The sequence below is a fragment of the Aspergillus fijiensis genome (genome assembly GCF_003184825.1).
Source record: "Aspergillus fijiensis CBS 313.89 unplaced genomic scaffold BO72scaffold_6, whole genome shotgun sequence".
Lineage (NCBI taxonomy): Eukaryota > Fungi > Ascomycota > Eurotiomycetes > Eurotiales > Aspergillaceae > Aspergillus > Aspergillus fijiensis.
In genome coordinates, this window is record NW_024468982.1 from 549,095 (window position 1) to 566,881 (window position 17,787).

At 46.1% G+C, this 17,787-nt stretch overlaps 5 protein-coding genes across 5 annotated transcripts; 2 read left to right on the forward strand and 3 right to left on the reverse strand.

Annotated features, from left to right (window-relative positions):
* Positions 1-1,002: 1,002 nt before the first annotated feature.
* BO72DRAFT_444758 (ankyrin repeat domain-containing protein) lies at positions 1,003-2,834 on the forward strand. The gene is made up of 3 exons (XM_040943889.1): positions 1,003-1,406; positions 1,459-2,330; positions 2,400-2,834. Exons 1-3 carry the CDS (start codon positions 1,385-1,387, stop codon positions 2,598-2,600), a joined length of 1,095 nt encoding a protein of 364 aa, XP_040805235.1. The 5' UTR covers positions 1,003-1,384; the 3' UTR covers positions 2,601-2,834.
* A 1,364-nt stretch (positions 2,835-4,198) lies between these two features.
* Positions 4,199-5,334, forward strand: BO72DRAFT_524676 (uncharacterized protein; the record flags this gene model as incomplete). The annotated part of the gene is made up of 3 exons (XM_040949895.1): positions 4,199-4,725; positions 4,793-5,039; positions 5,110-5,334. The coding sequence occupies 3 exons, from the start codon at positions 4,199-4,201 to the stop codon at positions 5,332-5,334; spliced, it is 999 nt and encodes a 332-aa protein (XP_040805236.1).
* Positions 5,253-7,060, reverse strand: BO72DRAFT_483373 (uncharacterized protein). Its single transcript, XM_040947797.1, has 2 exons — positions 6,944-7,060; positions 5,253-6,882 (listed from the first exon to the last, which is right to left on the reverse strand). Exons 1-2 carry the CDS (start codon positions 7,011-7,013, stop codon positions 5,528-5,530), a joined length of 1,425 nt encoding a protein of 474 aa, XP_040805237.1. The 5' UTR covers positions 7,014-7,060; the 3' UTR covers positions 5,253-5,527.
* A 543-nt stretch (positions 7,061-7,603) lies between these two features.
* BO72DRAFT_524678 (WD40 repeat-like protein) lies at positions 7,604-13,067 on the reverse strand. Its single transcript, XM_040949896.1, has 6 exons — positions 12,380-13,067; positions 12,192-12,328; positions 11,824-12,142; positions 10,148-11,773; positions 7,829-10,098; positions 7,604-7,772 (listed from the first exon to the last, which is right to left on the reverse strand). Exons 1-5 carry the CDS (start codon positions 13,004-13,006, stop codon positions 7,906-7,908), a joined length of 4,902 nt encoding a protein of 1,633 aa, XP_040805238.1. The 5' UTR covers positions 13,007-13,067; the 3' UTR covers positions 7,604-7,772; positions 7,829-7,905.
* A 1,306-nt stretch (positions 13,068-14,373) lies between these two features.
* Positions 14,374-15,386, reverse strand: BO72DRAFT_396681 (uncharacterized protein). Its single transcript, XM_040942042.1, has 2 exons — positions 15,143-15,386; positions 14,374-15,041 (listed from the first exon to the last, which is right to left on the reverse strand). Exons 1-2 carry the CDS (start codon positions 15,354-15,356, stop codon positions 14,503-14,505), a joined length of 753 nt encoding a protein of 250 aa, XP_040805239.1. The 5' UTR covers positions 15,357-15,386; the 3' UTR covers positions 14,374-14,502.
* Positions 15,387-17,787: the final 2,401 nt, after the last annotated feature.

A 17,787-nucleotide genomic window follows, 5' to 3' on the forward strand; every position in this document is an offset into this window, starting at 1 on the left:
CACCTGAACAATTTGAACCGTTGCCGTTGAGCAAATTTGGCAGAAGAGAGTGGTCTACGATGAGTCAGCCGGCAGACGAGAATCATTGAATAGCAGGACTCAGGGCCAAGGGAGGTAGATGGTAGGAAATTGGACGTACCTTGGTTGTCGAGCGGCGACCGGCGGATTTGAGCACCGATACCTTTTATGGCGAAGCGAATACCGGGTATGCAGTTAACCAAAAGATTTAGTAGGCCAATAATGTCTCCAAATGACAGGCTCATGCTGAAAAATGACGGGCCCAAAGCTAGAACAGATGATCGCGCACAGGTCCTACCTTAGGATGTGGTTTGACTTTTTTTTTTGCCAGATATCAGGGGAAAGATATCTTTAAATCTTTGCTCAAGCGAGCAGGCGACAAGTTACATGAGCGACGATGTTGTCAATACGCGTAGTTCCCACTCTAGAAAGTAAGCGAGTGACTACACCTAGTTCCTACTTTGAGAAAGTAAGCTAGGAGTAATTCATTTTTCTTTCCTTTATTTTTTCTTTCTTTCTTTTACAAACCTGATGCAGCTAAGAGAAGTCCCATGCTGGCGTCAGCTGTGCACCTTCGGTTTCAGCCAATCTGACACAAGGGACTTTGTCTCAGCCGCAGTCATAACGCAGGGAGATAGACTATCCTAATGTAATTGGACGGGGCCAGAAGGTGATTGTCCGCACAGGCAGTTGAATGATTTCACCTCCTATTGCCGATTGGACCATGCCAGAAGATGACCGGGACTGTCACCTGTGCCTAAACGATTCTCGATTCTTGATTGGGCGATACCAAAAAGCGAAGCCCCACAGAGACAGTGGTATTGATTGATCCATTCCAGAAGATGCCATAGCCACAAACGAGGGCTTTGATCTCATCGAGGAGAGGGGCCGTGCAGATGGGCTGCGGTCACCTAAGCTAACCTGGGACAACCGTTGGGTACAAAAAGCTCACATTACCCGCCATTCTCAACCATAAGAAAACAACGGCATCTGATTACACGGTAAATCATCGATATGAGCCTGTCTGACCACCAGGATACAATTCGAAAGTTGTACCTGGATGAAAATATGAAGCTGGAAAAGTTGATGCAATACATGGAAACAAGATTCGGGATAAGGGCCAGGTACGAACCTGCTCGGCTTTGACAGCCTTACTAATTCTGCTCACAGCCAAAATGCCTATCAATACCAATTTAAGAAATGGGGCTTTCGCAAGAACAAGACCAGGGATGTGTGGATATGGGCTGATCATCAAAAGGAGACGCGCAAAGCCAGTGCAGGTCAGAAGGAGATCGAGATTCACTTTAATGGTACGGTGATCAGTGACACACAAGTTCGGAAAGAAATCGCCCGCAATGTCACCACCATGGACCGAATTCGAGCGCGCGGTATTGGTTGCCGATACTTGATAAGATTGTACATCTTACTGACAGCATGCAGCTGCCAGTCCTGCTACACCACAGGGTTATAGCGCTTCCACGCCGAATGGGTCAATCTCAAACCAGCCCCATGTTCCCGACGCAGTTACCACAGCCGAGTCAGATCTCAATGCCGTACAAAACAACGACAGTGACCGTAAAATATTGGCAGAGATAATGCGAGACAGTATCTCAGAAGACAGTGAAATCCGGGCAAATCTCTGCAAGCACTATGATCGCGCTTTCTTGGGCGGCATTGCTGATACTATGGTCGACGGTAAAAGTATTTATGAAAACATCGTCAAAGACATCGCCAATGAGATATCCAGAGGAACGGGGAATGAGGCATACAATACATACATTGGTGATGGTGTCCTCTCTGCCACTGTGAGTATTTTGAAGGCAGCATACAACGACGATCTTGCAAGTCTCCGTACTGCACTGGATTGGGGCAAACAAACAGCTCCCAATGCCTTTGACGAAATAGTATTCATAGCTCGGTTTGTGGCAGCGAGGTTTGGTCGCATGAATATAGCAAAAATACTCTTCACCATCCGGGATCATTGTGTTCAACGCGATAACGAAGAAAATACCTGCCTTCATTTAGCCGCACTTTTCAACCATCCCGAGATGGTCAAATTTCTGATAACCCGGCAATCAGACATCGAGAGTAGAAACAAAGACGGCCACACCCCATGGACACAGATTGGAAGCTCTGAGGAGCACGAGAGAGTCTCCCAACTTCTGATCGAGGCCGGCACAGATGTCAATTGTAAAGTGGATGGTACCCATCTTCTTCACGATTTTGCAGGAAGAGGCGAGGCAAATAAAGTGCTTCTCTTGCTTCAGCGGGGAGTAAACCCATGTCTCCGCGTTCAGGGATCGACTGCTCTGGTAAGGTCGAGCTCTGTGATACCAACGATTACTTTCCCAAAGTAAACTGACTTTGCTTACCCATTCTAGCAATTTGCTGTACAGAACGGGGATTTGGAAACCATTAGAATACTTGAAGAGGCTACCAAGAACTGCAACAACGTCTCGCATGAGAAAAAAGATCAGGCGGCGAAATCAAGATCGAGGCCAGACATAACAGATTACTTTCCACCTGGGACTTCAACCATTCCCATACTGAGAGATCACCATCATCCACGTCGCTCAGAGTAGTGGTTGTCAATCAATCAATACTCTCAAGGGGTGAATAATTCTAGTTCAGACTAGTCGATCCACTTTAGCTAGTATTTCACTTGTGTGAGACATCGACGATCATAGATTTCCCAGCCTGAGCTGAATACAAACCTGTTTGACAGATTGGAAGCCTGCTTTCACAACCCACCTGAAAGTTGCCTTCCGAAATTAGTCATTTCGATCAGTCCATCATCCATTGGGCTTGATATTTAGCTTCAACATAAAATTGAAATTTTAAAGATCATTGAATGAAAATAGGACCACAAAGTGTGTATACCAAGCTCTAATTGCACCACCACCGTTCGTATGTCTGTGGCTAAAACAATAATTGATTCTGCGACATGATTAGAAGGTTGAATTTTGTTCGTGATAAAATGTGACTGGGGGACACGAAAGAGATGTATTACCAGAATATCGGGGCTGGATTACATTCCTTCATGTTCTACGACGGTGAACGGGTATGAGGGAAAGATGAGCTTTGTAATGAACGGAAGAGATCTTTCTTAACGGTAGAATATTGGCTAGCGGAGTATAAGACTAGCAATTTATTATTATCTGCTAAGGCTGTGCTTGTCAGTTGGCGCCTATGAATGTTATTTCCTGACTATACCAAGACGCTTCTTGTGAACACGTGGGTCCATGATTGTGCCCAGAACTAGACTAGTGATGCTATTTCCAGGGTTTAGGTATTGACACGCAGTCTAAATATAAAAAGTAACCTAGTGTAGCAGAAAACATAAGCAGACGTGGCCGTATGGACGAGTTTGTTTTCCTGTTATCATTTGGCAAAAGTTGAACATCCTATACTAAACACATATTTCGATTGAGTGTTTAGGATTGACTTCGACACTACATAGTCTGCCAGGCTGCGCATACAATGCGGACAGTTACTCACAGGCAATAGAGACTTGGTTGACTGATCTATATAACAAATGACCAAGTCGACGTAGATTCAGCAAGGCCAGATCTAGGTCATATTGATTCCACTATGCATCGGGGCGGCTTACTAAACTAAGCAGGAAGGAAATGGTTATTGGAGTTAGAATTTGTTTGCATTAGACTGAAGATTCCAAAAACGACCGGTTTTATCAAATCCTGGCTGACCAGGGAAAGATGAGACTCACGATAGAAAGTGAATCAAGTGAAATAATGGGGTCGAGAGAAGCGTGAGACCTGGAAGAAAACCGGCGGCTACACAGTATCTGCAACATAAACTGTGCGTGTGAGCGGAATAAGGCCCCCATACTGGGCCCCATACTGGAGTCTTAAAGAACGAGTCACAGCATTGATTCAGGTGTGCGGAAGTTTCGTTGCTTGAAGTTTTCACATATTCTATATCAATTTGCATCTATGCAAAAGTCAGGCGACGCGACAGTGAGGTGTTCCCGAGTGTTGGGCGCGATGGTGGTCCGTCGCATGACATCAACAACACCCCTATTGTGTGTTATCTCTTGCTTGCTTCTCCTCCCAAACACCTACAAGCCCACACACCCCTCGCACTTTCTATTACCTCCTATCTATCAAGCCTGAACCTTGGACCTCGAGCATCCACCCCCCTCGATCATCTGCTGCTCGTGATGTCTGCCATCCTTCGCAAAACCGTCCGTATCATCAAGCATCTGCCACGTCGCTTTCCGCGTGCCCCTGGAAAGGATGACCTGGACTCCCAGCGTGAGGAGGTGTTATCCAAACTCTGGGTCACGTATAAGGCAACAAGGGCGATGGACCTCGATCAGGTCTTAATAGATCCAGAGCAATTAGCAAGACTCAGCATCCTAACCTTACCTCTCGACCTCACTGGTGACACTGACGCCAATCGTGTTGTCCCGCCTGCTCTGAATCCGGCCAGTTACTTTGTCCCGCTCACCGACGACTACATCCGAGAGCACCCCGTCGACCTTTCCGACTCGGTCACTGCTGAATGGTTTAATGATAAGGCAAAGGCACTAGATCCGGAATTCAGAGGATTCGGCAATGAACCGATGTCATCTTACGATGCTGCAGACCAACTTTCCAGATGCCTCCGTATCGAGATGTCAAGCTCACGTTTAAATTGCGAAGAGGAGACACAGAAGCTCACCTGGCTAAATAAGTGGAGAGTAACGTAAGTCTCGAAAAAACAAAACAGATTCAAAGCCTATCTTTCTTGCAAACTAACCAACCTTCTTCAGGGGCTGGTCCAACTTAGAACAGGTTTTTGAAGGGAAGGAGCTGATCCCAGGCATCGAGATCATGTGGTACCTCGAAGCACTTTATGTTTGCCGGGTTCGACCCTTGCCACCTCATGTTAAAGCGATCCTCAGCCACAGCGATGTTGATAACGCAGAGCGCAACTTGCTCAAAGCTGAACTAGAAGTCATTGTGGCGCTCATGTATTCCCGGTGGTCCGTGGAAAGCGTGTTCGATATGATTGTTCCGGTAGGTCGGGATGTCGCTTCGGTTCTGACTGGGTGAGTTAGTGCTAACATTCCTGCCCTGTCGTTGCTAGGTCCTCCTTGTCTCTTTTATTGGACGCAAGGTACGGTGTCTGATTGCCATCCACGACGGAACTCAACTTCGAATCTCGAAGTCCCCTCTCTATTCGGTAGCGAACGATGAGGTCTGGCAATATGTCGTCAGGTATATGGGTGGAAGGATAAATGAGAAGCTACAAACACAGAGGTTGCCGTTAACCGGTGTAGTCGAGAATCATATTCAGAATGCAAAGACCTGATAGGCAGGAATTCAGATTATTTAAACTACCTGTTGTGGAGAGTCCTGGCCTCCTCATCAGTCAGGCAGCTCACTGCCTTCGGCCGCCATGTTAATGTTCGCTAGATAGCTGAAACCCATTCATCTCCACGCTCTCATCACCACCTAGTCGTTAGGGCGCATTGTATACAAGAAACTCCCAGGACCTGCACCCACTATGCATTGAACCACATCCCCGCCACCCTCACGGGCAACTCATAGTCAACATCCAAGTAATACCGCCACGGACTCACATTGACATGCAGCGCGGTGCAATCATAATTGAAGACGACAGCCGCCTCGCGACCCCGCCTAAAGGCGCGGACGGCATCCACGACCGTCATGCCACCGTAGATGCTGCACGCCACGCCCGCCAAGCAGACATTGCCCGCGAACCCGAAGTCCACTGTGGCCGCTCGCCGACGCCACTTGGCCAGATCCCCGCCGCCAATCAGCCTGGCCAGAGGAGGGAAGAGGCCGATTACCGCGACCATGATGACAGCCAGGACGGACAGGGCGGCGAAGAAGGCGACGTCCGAGATCCAACCCCCGAGTCGTTGGTTGGGCCACTGGAGGCTGAAGGAGTGGAGCAGCGACGGGGTCGCGCAGATCTGCGCGGGCGTGCAGGTTGTGGTGCCGGGGGCCGTGGCGAAGCGCGCCTCCAGGCAGTCGTAGGCCGGTTTCGGCGTGCCGGGCGTGTTGCGGAAGTGCAGGGCGCGGAGGCAGAGGTAAGCTGACGCCGCCCACTGCAGCGTGGCCACCGCGGTGAGCGTCCACCGGATGATCTGAGCTTTTCGTGGAGCACGGCGAAGCACGCAGAAGTAGGGGTGATACCGGGTGATGTAGCAGTATTTCCAGAGTGTGATCCAGCCCAGCATCGAGGGGGGGGAGTAATATGCCGGTCGCACGGCGAACCGGCCCAGCCCTACGCACCACCAGACGAAGGATCCCAGATCCCAGGCGAGGATGACCCACGTGTCCCATTCGATGCCCCGACAGGGCTGTCCTTTCTTGCTGTACAGGGCCTGGTGGAGCTTGTTCACTTGCCAGGTGGCCATGAAGAAGGTGATGGCCGTCTTGTTCCAGGTGTCGAGCGCGGTCGGCCAGAAGGCCGAGGGCCGGGGCATAGAGGGAATGATCTTGAAATCCTGAAAACAACTCATGACCTCGCACCAACTCTGGCTTGAGTGGCGCAAATGGGGACGCAGCAGAGCCAACACACCCCCTGGCTCACTACGCAGACTCTCACGGATGACGGAACAGTTGGACGGTAAGGCGGATACGGGTGTGCTGATGCATTCTTTGAACCCGGTGTTCTTGTACAGAGCATAGTCAGGATTGTGGGTGCTGAAACTAGTGTTGTCTGTTTCGACGGCTAGTAGGATGGTCAGGACAATGCTGAGGCCTAGGAAGGACCCCAGAAGCAGAAGGCCGGACCATATGATTCCCGTGATGATGTATCGGTTGCGTTTCGTCGTGGATTTTGGTGGGAACGCCGGGTATTTGCACTCGGCGTCGATGGGTCCTTCCACTGGTCAAAGCTTAGCCCTGGAACCCCGAAGATCCTTGGGCCCCGACAGTACATTACACACCCTCATCCTGATTATCGGAGTCTTGCACTGCGCGATACTCCAAGCCGTAGAAGCGTTGGGTGGGTGACATCTCGAAAGGGCCCACAGTGCCCGATCTTGCCGGAGGTTTTGAGAGGGTGATGATTAACGAACGACTAGACTTTGGCATCTGGCCAGCAAAGACTGAATATATAATATATGCTGGCAGAGGCGCCCGCGCGCGTAGAGCCATGTGGCTCAGGTCGCGGGCTAAACATAGCCCTAAGTTGTGCCAAGCATCCTCCGTTGGTTCCTGAACCCGTTAGCCCTCCAATCGTGGCTTCTGCTTGATGAGGCCAAGATCTCGGCGTGATCACAGCCCTGCTGCGTAAGGCTCCATAGCCTTGGCTGGGCTTGGCTGGTGCTCTTTAGGGCTATAAGTCTGGCAGTTAAGCGACTAGAAGTGACGGGGGCCAGGCGCCAAGAAAGCAAATACGAGAGGAGTGAACGGCACGGTCCGATCTATGTGTTGTCGGCGGCCCTTCCTCCACTGCACCAGATCCTCGTTGTGGGAGAATACCCTCCTGCCCTCAACCGTAGACTTAAGAGAACTTGGATGGTATAGCTTCCCATACTTGGTGCTGCTGTAAATTATCTGAAGGGGTTTGTCAAGTGTTTGTGCTTGCCCGAGGGATATACATCGTTTTCAACTTGCACCTTATGTGAATACTGATCTAATTCCATATTTCTTACCGTTCAGCGGCTACATAATATATGGCTGCGATACTGCCGTTCACGATTACCTAGTATTGACCCCCCCCTTTTTATGAAGGATATCAAACCTGTCATGACGGACACGCTTCCGTGGCTCCTGCCAAAGTTGTTAGCCCGTTCAATCCGGCACGGTTTGCACTGACCTCCGCTTACATATTGACGAACCTTGATGCCTGCCAGGATTGTACCGGATAGCGACAATCGATATTACCGACAAGGCCTGGACGATATCAGAGGACTTGGTCGACTTCAGTATCGATCTCAAAGATGCCAACTCGATCAGGCGGAAAGACCAGGGCGATTTTGTTCCCGCGCACTGAGGGCGTGGAAGCTGTGAGCTCAGGGTTAAGGGCAAGAATCGTCTTCCTTCCATTCATGATGTACAAGTCACGGCAATATAACCCGGACCCAGATCCATCCACATCATCATCATTCGATAGAATGGAGGCGATAGAGAATCGCCCCTGGCTGGTTGAGAGGAAGCGGTCTTCATCCGTGAAGCTGATCCAGCTAATACCGCCTGGACACGGGATTTCTTTCAACTTCTGTATTGTTGCTGTATTCCATATGGTGATTTTCCTGTCTGCGGAGGCAATCAGCTCTCCATTTGCCGAAAAAGCTAAACGCGAGAATGATCCCTCATCCTTCAAGGTGTGTATGATAGTTCCCGCGGAGGTATACACCCTAATATTTCCAATCGTGGAGACAGCGATTGTGCTGCCGTTGGGCGAAATGACTACATCCATAGGCTCCCAGGGTGTTCTCATATCCACCTTGAACTCGCGGAAAGCTTGGTTCTTTGCCAGATCCCATAAGGTTATCTGTACATAGAGCCCACGTTCGCCTATTTTTTTCCACGCTAATGCAAGCAAGGTCTTGTCCCGTGATAAGTCGATACCTAGATATTCAGCATTTGAGAGCTGAATACTGGCCAGAAGTTGTCCGGTTGTTACATCCAAGAGTCGAATTTGCCCGTCATTCGAAAAAAGTATGAGCATTCTGCCGTCGGCAGAAAAGTGCGGACGACGCCGGATACCAGTAAAAGCTGGGGTTCCAAACTGAATCTCTGTATATTCTTCGGCATATGCTTTCCACAGTCTGACTCCATTTGAACTAGACCAGGCAACCGTATTCCCCTCCGGTGAAACTTCCACCGAAAAGACTGTACCATCGTCAGCACTCTGACTCTGTACCTCTCGTGCGGACACTTCCCAAATCGAGACACTCTCCAATCGACGTGATGCAATAAGCCTCCCATTGGGCGAAATAGCAATAGCTGTAACGTACGGGGATTTGTGTTTGATCTGAGCACACGTGGTCCGGATGTTCTTCCACACACCATCATCACCGTTGCCCATCATGCATGTCGCAACTGGGCCGGATTGATGAAAGAAGAATTCACAATTTCCGTAGGCACTTATATCCTCGAGAGGCCACTCAATCCCCTGTCTTTCTGTCTTCATGGTCATCCAGGTCCACCTGGAAACTGTCAGATCTTCGTGAGCAATAGCAACGGCCGCAGTGTCGGCCAAAAATACTGCTTGCAGAATACTATAACCAGTATTTATTTCATAATGCTCGTTGTTTTTCGAGTCCCATAATTTGACGTAGCCATCGGAGGATGCAGATAGCAAATGTCTTCCGTCACGGGAGAAGGACATGGATCTCATGTTAATACCATGGACAGCATAATAATTGTAAACAACTGAGCCTCGGTTTTGGTCGAAGACGTTGACATGCGATGTATTATCCACTATTGCAATGAATCGGCCATCGTCGGAAACAGCTAGATTAGTTTGCAACAACCGAAAAGCTGTGACACCATGTGAGAGCTTGGCTAAGATATTACCAGTTTGTCCGTTGGCTATAGTCATGGTGTTGTCGTCCAACAAACAGACAAGCTCCCTTCCATCGCCTGAGAACTGAATCCCAACAATCCTTTCCAATTGGGCTTCGAGATCCATCCATTTCCTGTCACACACATGCCATAGCCGAGCATTTCCATGTTCGAAGATCACTGCCAAGCTCGTACTGTTTGGAGAGAAGATAATTTTCAATGGGCTGGAATCGGCCCCATTGATCTCCAGGACGCACGTCCATGTGGCTGTCTCGAATAGCCAAATCTTGAATGAGCTGATCACTACTAATAGTTTATTGTCAGGAGAGAACTCCACTGAGCGGACCCATGCCAGTATGGGAAGGCTATGTGAATAAGCATCCCAGTCGCTTTGTGCCACCGAAAGCTGTGTTATCCAGGCCGGAATCTCCTTTCCGAACAAATTTCGGATGATGCTGTTTTGAGGGGCACATGTAAGAGCCGATATATAGATTTGTAGGGGCATCTTCTCAATGTGCATCCTGAAGTTTGATGTAAACTTCCTAGCATCAAAGAGGAACTTGCCCATTCTCTCGCTCATATTCATCTGGGTTCATCAATATACGTTGCCTTTTATGGGTAAGCAAAACACTTACTGATGTGAGAACCCTGAATATTTTGATTACGTGCGGCATCATTTCCATCAGACACATTGCCTCCAACCAGTGAGTAAAATGGGCTTGAAGAAAATCCAGAGTTCGAGCTTCGTCCGCGGACGATGCATCACCGCTACGCTCAAGATGCTCCACCCAATAGATACAGGCATATCGCACACTGTCCGGGAACCGCTTTTTATTCTCCGATGACTCCAGGTTTATCTGGGACAGCTCAATGCCAGGTTCCCGGAGGCAGCAGATATCGCGTCGCAGGTAGCGCGTCATCAAGTCCAAGCAATATGCGAAGACAACGTGATTCCGCTCTTTCTCCTCCAAGTAAAACAGGTCATTCTTGCATCTTGAATGATCAAGAAGGTAGTCTCGAAAGGACAGGTGGACAAGTTGGATATGTTGGTGTGAATCCTGTGGCACTTCAATGACCGAACGTAATTGCTCCAGAGCCCATTCTATGTCGTGAATGTTGCAGGGAATGAGGTGGCCTAAGTCTATCAGAGACATCGGCTGCGATAGGACTATGATACAGCCCACGACCTGTTTGAACAAACTTGACATCTCCGCATCATTGTCGGCTTCTCCGGTGAGAATGATTTCGAGAATTCTGGTATACATCTCATCGAGATTGTTACCCTTTGAGTTTCCATCGAATTTATTGCCCAGGATAGTTTCGAGTCGACGCTGAATGGTTTGCTCCGTAGCCCCACGCAAGAACCGGCAGACCGTGGTAGCATAAATGAACAGACCTTCGGTCTGGACGACGAGCTGTCTAAGAGACTGGGTGCCCGGCCAGTCTGCAGGCAGGCGGGGATGACTCTTTTTGATCGCAATCATCTCGTGTTTCACCAAGCGAGTGATGTCGTCTTCTCGATCATCGGTGTCGTTGACGAGTTTCACCTTCTCCAACGTCTGGTCGTGAATGTCCTTGGAGAGACTTCTGCTGTGGCGTTGCATGTCGGCTTCCGGTCGACTGGTGATAAGAACACGTATCCGCACCAAGTGAAGCTTTTGTATCTGACTCAACAGCCCTAATATCACCTCCACATCGTTTTCGCAGTTATTGGCCTTGACCTCGCATTCATCCAGGGCATCGATGACAACGATGACCGTGTCTCGAAGATCACTTTGGAGCATGGAAAGGGGCTCCCAAATCAGGTACCTCCACTGATCACGGAGTGTTCTTTGTTGGATATCATGATGATTGGAAATTGCGGCGCAAACAGACTCCTGGATCTCCGGGATCACTTCAACCAACTGACGAGCCAATGTCGGGAAGAGGTTCCGGGGGTCCTTACAATCCTGCTTTTTGTGATCGAAGAAGAAACTACCCCCAAGGCAAACATTGTCAGGGAGAGCACCGTGGTTCGTTAACGAGGTTCCATTCCGAAATGATGCGGCCGCAGTTCGGGCGATTGTAGACTTGCCGGTTCCTGCCATTCCCTGGAGCCACAGGATGGGCTTCTCTTCAGGGCCAATGCTCCAGTTTTGAATCTTCTCGAGAACAGCCACCTGCGTTCCTTCAAGACAGGTTCCTTTATCTTGGTCGTAGAATCCATAGGCTGCACCAGTCACACAGGTGATGGACTTGAGTAGCGTTTCGTTGCGGTGGATCTGGTTGACTGGTCAGTCTTGGCGAAAGGAGGGCTCTTTGCATGTCTCACATTCATATCCTGCTTGATTCCACAACTCAAAGACAGCGATTCGTCCATCTTTTCCTGCAGTGACGAAACTGTTTTATCAATATGCAGAATGGTCTTTTGCGACCATTCTGCCAACATAGTATGGATTGACCCGTCGGTCTGCTTGATCTTTGTGGTCATTCCAAGCCAATCATCGGCAGTCACCAGGTCTCTGATTCCCTGAAACAACCCCGACCGTGAGAATTGCCTGGCGAGTCGTATCTGATACTCTAGGACTTGCGTATATAGGGCAATGGTTTGCTCTCGAATGGAGCTACAAAAACTGTCGACGCTAGTCATGCTAAGTCTTAGTTAGCCGTAATTCTCTAGTCTCGACAGACAGGTATCACCTTTCACTTTGAACAGGTGGTACGATGAATACCTGGAGATGAGAGCCTTGGATGATTTGATATCGAATCAACAATCTGGAAATGAACTCGATACCATTTGCTGCTTCTTCGAGCTGGGTAAATGGCTTCAAGAGTAGCTTGTTTAAGAGTCAGTTGATGAGATCAAAATTCTGCAGGTTAATACTCACAGGAAGCACAACCAGGACACCTGCCCAAGCAAGAGAGGCATGAGGTTCCGCGCTAACTGCCTGCGATATGACATCCTTGACAGACAAAACAATCTGGACGATGCGCTGAACGTGATTCCCGATCGCACTGTGACGACATCTTCTGGGTATGACGAGCTGGCCATCCTCCAATCTTTGAAGAGCTTCGCGTACAAGCTGCTGATGCACTTGTTTATCTCCACTGCGATTTTTGTTGGACACTTCGGCCAGATCCTGCTCATACGCCGCAACCAGGCGCCCCTCCTTTTCTCGCAATTCCTCGAGGGCGACTTGCCATAGATTTTTCATCACCAACTCTTCTAACGTCTTCGTGGACTCCCTCAATGAAGCAGAGTTTGCTCTAGGAGTCTCAACGCGATCAGATGCGCTTCCTGGCCGACTAGGCACATGGCCATGATGAACTGGTTCAAGACAACTGGACCTTTCGCCCCCCGTCCTCTTCGGTATCTCATCATCGTCATAGTGCCGCGAGGAGAACTTCGTTCTCAACCGATCCTTTATCGACCTTTTCTCCTTGGAATCGCTGTGTTCCGGTGTTTCATGTTTTCTCTCTGAGCTGTCCTGGCCCCAGGCCCGAATACGTCTCATTGCGATTTGCTCGCCGCTTTCCACCGTTATTTTGTCTGATATACACGCTTTCGGCTGGTCGATCAGACAGAGTTTGGGATTGAGGGGTATTGAGAGGGGAACCAAGACGGTTTTGCTGTCTATGTGTGTGTGTGTGACGTGTCAGCTCCGCTTCTGATCCCTGTCCATCATGCACCTCGAATGGGTATAAGTCTATAGTGGTGTGGTAATTGGCCAGGCACGGGCGACCATTGCGGCTACTCGGCCAATGGAGATTTCCTCCTTCAGCATGCCTACTGCATCCTTCTTGAAAGGTGGCCGCGTTCTCCATCTATGAGAACTGAAGTACAAATGTATAACTACCAGCTTGAGGGGGCTGAGGTTACGACGCCTTCCCCGCCCCCCGAGAGGATCTCGTCACGTGATTAGATAAGCTCCTCTCGTTAACCAAGGCTACTTGAGGGTACTTCCAGTCCGAAAGTATCTATTTCAGAGTCTGCTATTCGGAAATAGTACTTCCTAGCTTACCTATTAAGGTTATCAGGATTAGTATATAGGCCAAGCTAACTCTGCCGGTAGACTTGAAATTTGCCGAGCAGCCGCAATGGGCTTCTGTAGCTAGAGTCAGGCTCTCCCCGCATGTTCTTCCCCGGCTTTCTACTCGGTGGTTCCCAGACTAAGCTCTATCGAGTAACTCAACCGAGGAGATTCGAAGATAAAAGTTGGAGGTTAGCGAGATCCCCACGCATCCAGTCTAAACCGTCAAATTGCGTGCAGTTACGTCCTCCACACCTCTCGGACCGCTCCCCCAACACGTGCATCGCGAGCCCAACCACCCTACGTCTGCATCATCCGTCTCGGCGACACTATCCAGAACATTGCCAATATTACCATCGCATTTGTGTTCAAACTCACCGCCTAGACGGGGTGCATCGCCGTCTTGGACCCGGCAAATTTGCCGTCCTTCCGAACAGTGATATGGTCAAGATCCCTGCGTGCGAGCGGACGGCCTGCATGCTGACGCATTTTGAGTTAGAAAACGGAACGTCATAGGAATTTGCGGATTATTATGTTACTAAGGTCGGACACAATATGGCGTTGAATTTGAGATAAAATCATTCCGCGGCGGCGGTGCCGTTGGATGTAGTCTGTTTCTTTAGATTGGGGATTGGCATGAGACGAAAAAGGAAGAGTTAAATTGGAAGATCAAGGAAGGCTTGTGTTGCGTATGCAGCAGGGGGATGAGTCTCGGTTGTTGTGCCTCCCGCTTGGCCAAGCTATCCAGAAGTTATAAGGCAGATTGTTAGCGTCTTGTTCTCTTTCTTATTCCGACCCGCACTGTAGGAGTTCTATTAGATGATTGATTATGTACAAAGGAGAGCAGTTGTGATGGGCGAGGCCGGACCTTTCTATGCATTTCCGAAAGCATGTCACCAGATCCCACTTTCCCTATTACAGATACATGATAACAATGGTGGGACAGAAGAAAAAGCATCGATGGTGGATGTGGCACACAACTAAGGAGTCTCAAGCTCCGATGGCCTTTTCGACCCATCCAATTCAGTGGGTGCTGGTCCGCCAAAGTGCTGTGAACTCGGTACGAGTAGCTGTTGGGTATAGATTTGCGCCGACTGGCTGGCGTTGGGCGCTGACAGACCAGCACGCCCTGCGGTTGCGCGCCTCCGCTCGAACAATGCCCATGCGATCGACGCCAGCGCAATCACCCCTAATGGTACTCCGACCCCGGCGCCAATGGCAGCGTCATGGCAAGAAGCGCCTTTCGTACATGATGCCGTCGAGCTGGCGAGTGATGATGTCTCATTCGACGAGCAGGACGTCGTCGTCGTCGTCGTCGTAGCATCGAGCGTCGATACGTTGGCCAGCATCGCGTAGCCAACCATTGCGTGCCCGGTCGGAACCTCAAAAGAGCTGGCATTGTCGGGACAGACGACTGACGACTCATTGTTGGCGACGGGCGTCCCGCAGCAGTAGGTTGATACTCCATTGTAGTACTTGAGGTTGATGATCGAACAGCCGCCGGTGGGGTTGTTGTCCTCTGAAACACGGTCAGTGTGATGCCCCATCAAAGAGCTTGGAGGCGTGGAGAGGAGAGAGGATTTCCCGCCCCTCGCCCCCTTGCTCGGGTTGACAACGCACGACAATATTGGGAACATCCGGTGCTCCACTGTGGATCGGTGCAGGCGCCTCTACTCAGGACGTATGGTTGATGGGTTACACTCAGGCAGAGCCCGTTGGAGAGGCAGAGATCGGTGCTTCCACAGCACGAAGTGTACTCGTCAGATGAGCAGGGTACGTTATCATCAGCTATCGCGCCTGAGGGGTAATAGCAAACGCGAGTGTCGTTAGTCATGGTGCCAGGGGTATTGTCATTCAACGGGCGCACGAAGAAGTTGAATGCAACGTTGCAACGGGTGGGAAAGGCTGGGTTCTCCTTTTATCATGGTGTGCTAACTCGATCGGCAAGGCTGAGCCGTCTGGCAGGATTTCCACTTGCGACTGGGCCAGGATTTAGCGCGATTGGGTCAGAAATTGTGGAATTGTGGTCTACGCTCAGACCCATTCAACGGCCGTGTTGCCAATCGTTATCTGTTATGAGCTTGGACTAGATCAAAAATTTGCCTAGCTTAGAGATTGCTATAGTTGAGGAGGACTCTTGAGGGCTAGTCACAATAGATGTAACCCTAACCCAGCCAGAGCTGTGAAGATTTGAAAATCGAAGTCGGCGTGATATAGCCTCTAGCAGTCTAGCTAAGCAACCTTTAGCCTAGTTAAAGCTAGCACCACACTAAATACTGACCTAGCAGCCACTAATATGCACCTCACCGCCCTGTCGCACCATTTCCGAGAGGCTTGCCTCATGGCATGTTTGCTTGGTTGCAAGAAGCGGCAGGGTGTGGGGAATAATGGTGGGTCAGCTGAATTCCCTTGACGTGTCAACATTCAGGACTATATTATAGTCCAATCTCCGGATTCAGCTACAAAATCTATCTGTCGTCTTCAATCAAAAAAAGTCATACATGCATTAGAGCGTTTCGTCCCGCGTGCCTTGTGGCTGTGAGAGGAAACGTGTGTGTATTAATTAAGGTGTCTACAGCTATATAACTGGTTCTCTAAAAGATAATAAGATCTAAGATCACGTGATTCTAGATATCTGTTATATTCTTTATAAATAAGAAGGTCGCTACTAAGTTATATATAAAAAAAAAGATATAAGACTGCTCGCATTTCCGAAACAAAAAATAAATAAAATATAAATATATAAATATTAGATAAGATCTATTATACTAAACTATTTAATAAAATAAAAATAAATAAGATATTTAAAAGACTTTATAAAACCGTCGGTTGTTTAGTTTATTATATTAATATAAATAAACTTAATATTTTTAATATATACTTTATACTATATAAAGTACTATTTAATAAATATATATTTAGTTTTTATATAAAATTTAGAATTTTTAGCTAGAATAATAGCAGATTAATTATTAGCGCAAATTATAGTAGACTTAATTATTAATATAAATATAGTTTTAAAATATTAAATATCTAATTTAATAAATAGAAATTAAAGTTAAAAAATTTTTTAAATTATAACAGTTTAAATAATATATTTACTTTTAATAAAAAAATAATATAATAGCAGTCTGTTTCTTTAAACTTTAGAAAATAGATTTATTAGTAAGCTAAAAGATATAACCGAAAATTAATATAATATTAAAAATATAAAAATTAATTTAATTGGTATTATAGTAGCTAATAAAATAAGAATCTTTATATTTATAAAAAAAATAATAATATAATAAATCTATAAAATAGTATTAAATAAGATTTATAATTTAAATATATAATTTATTAGAATTTATTATAAAAAATAACAACTTACTAGTTATATATATAATATTAAAATATATATTAAATATAATTTATATTAAAGTATTATTATATTTCTAGTATAATTTAATATTATCCAGCTGGATAGTTTCTATATATTTAAATAAAAAGTTTTTATAGTTAAAAAATATAAAAAAAACTTTATATATTAATATACTAAAATATTTTAAACAGTTTTTAATATATAACTTTTATAAAAAATATATACTATTATTAGTTTATATAATATTAATATTAAAAAAATAAGAATAAAAACTGTTATTAATAAATTTAATAAGATTATTTAGTAGATTTTTAAAAATATTAATTATAAAAATATCTAATACTAAAAATAGAATATTATTAATATAAATAAATATATAAAGATTTTTTTTAATAAATATAAAATAGTCTGTATAAAAATATTTAAAGCTGTTTACAGTAAAAAAATTATAAAATATATTATACTATTTATATAATACTTATTTTAATTTATATAGTAATTTAATAAATATATTATATATATTATTTTCTTAAAAGTTTTCTAATAGTTTAATATATATTAATTCGCGTAGTTCGGTATTAAAAAAACTATAATAATATTAAGACTATATAATATCTAATTAAATATAATAGTAAAAATAAAAAAAATTTTAAAATTAATATTTTTTATAATAGTAGTATAAATCTTATATATTTAATAGTTTTTACTAGTATATTAGTAAAAGTTTTTAATAATAAAACAGGCTTTATATATATTATTATATTTAATTTTTTACATTTATTTAAAAGATAGAAGTCGGAATTTATAAAAATATAAAATAATATAAAAAATATTTTATTTAATCTATTATTATATTTTTTAATAGATAGTATTATATTATTTAAAAACTTTAATACAAGCTATA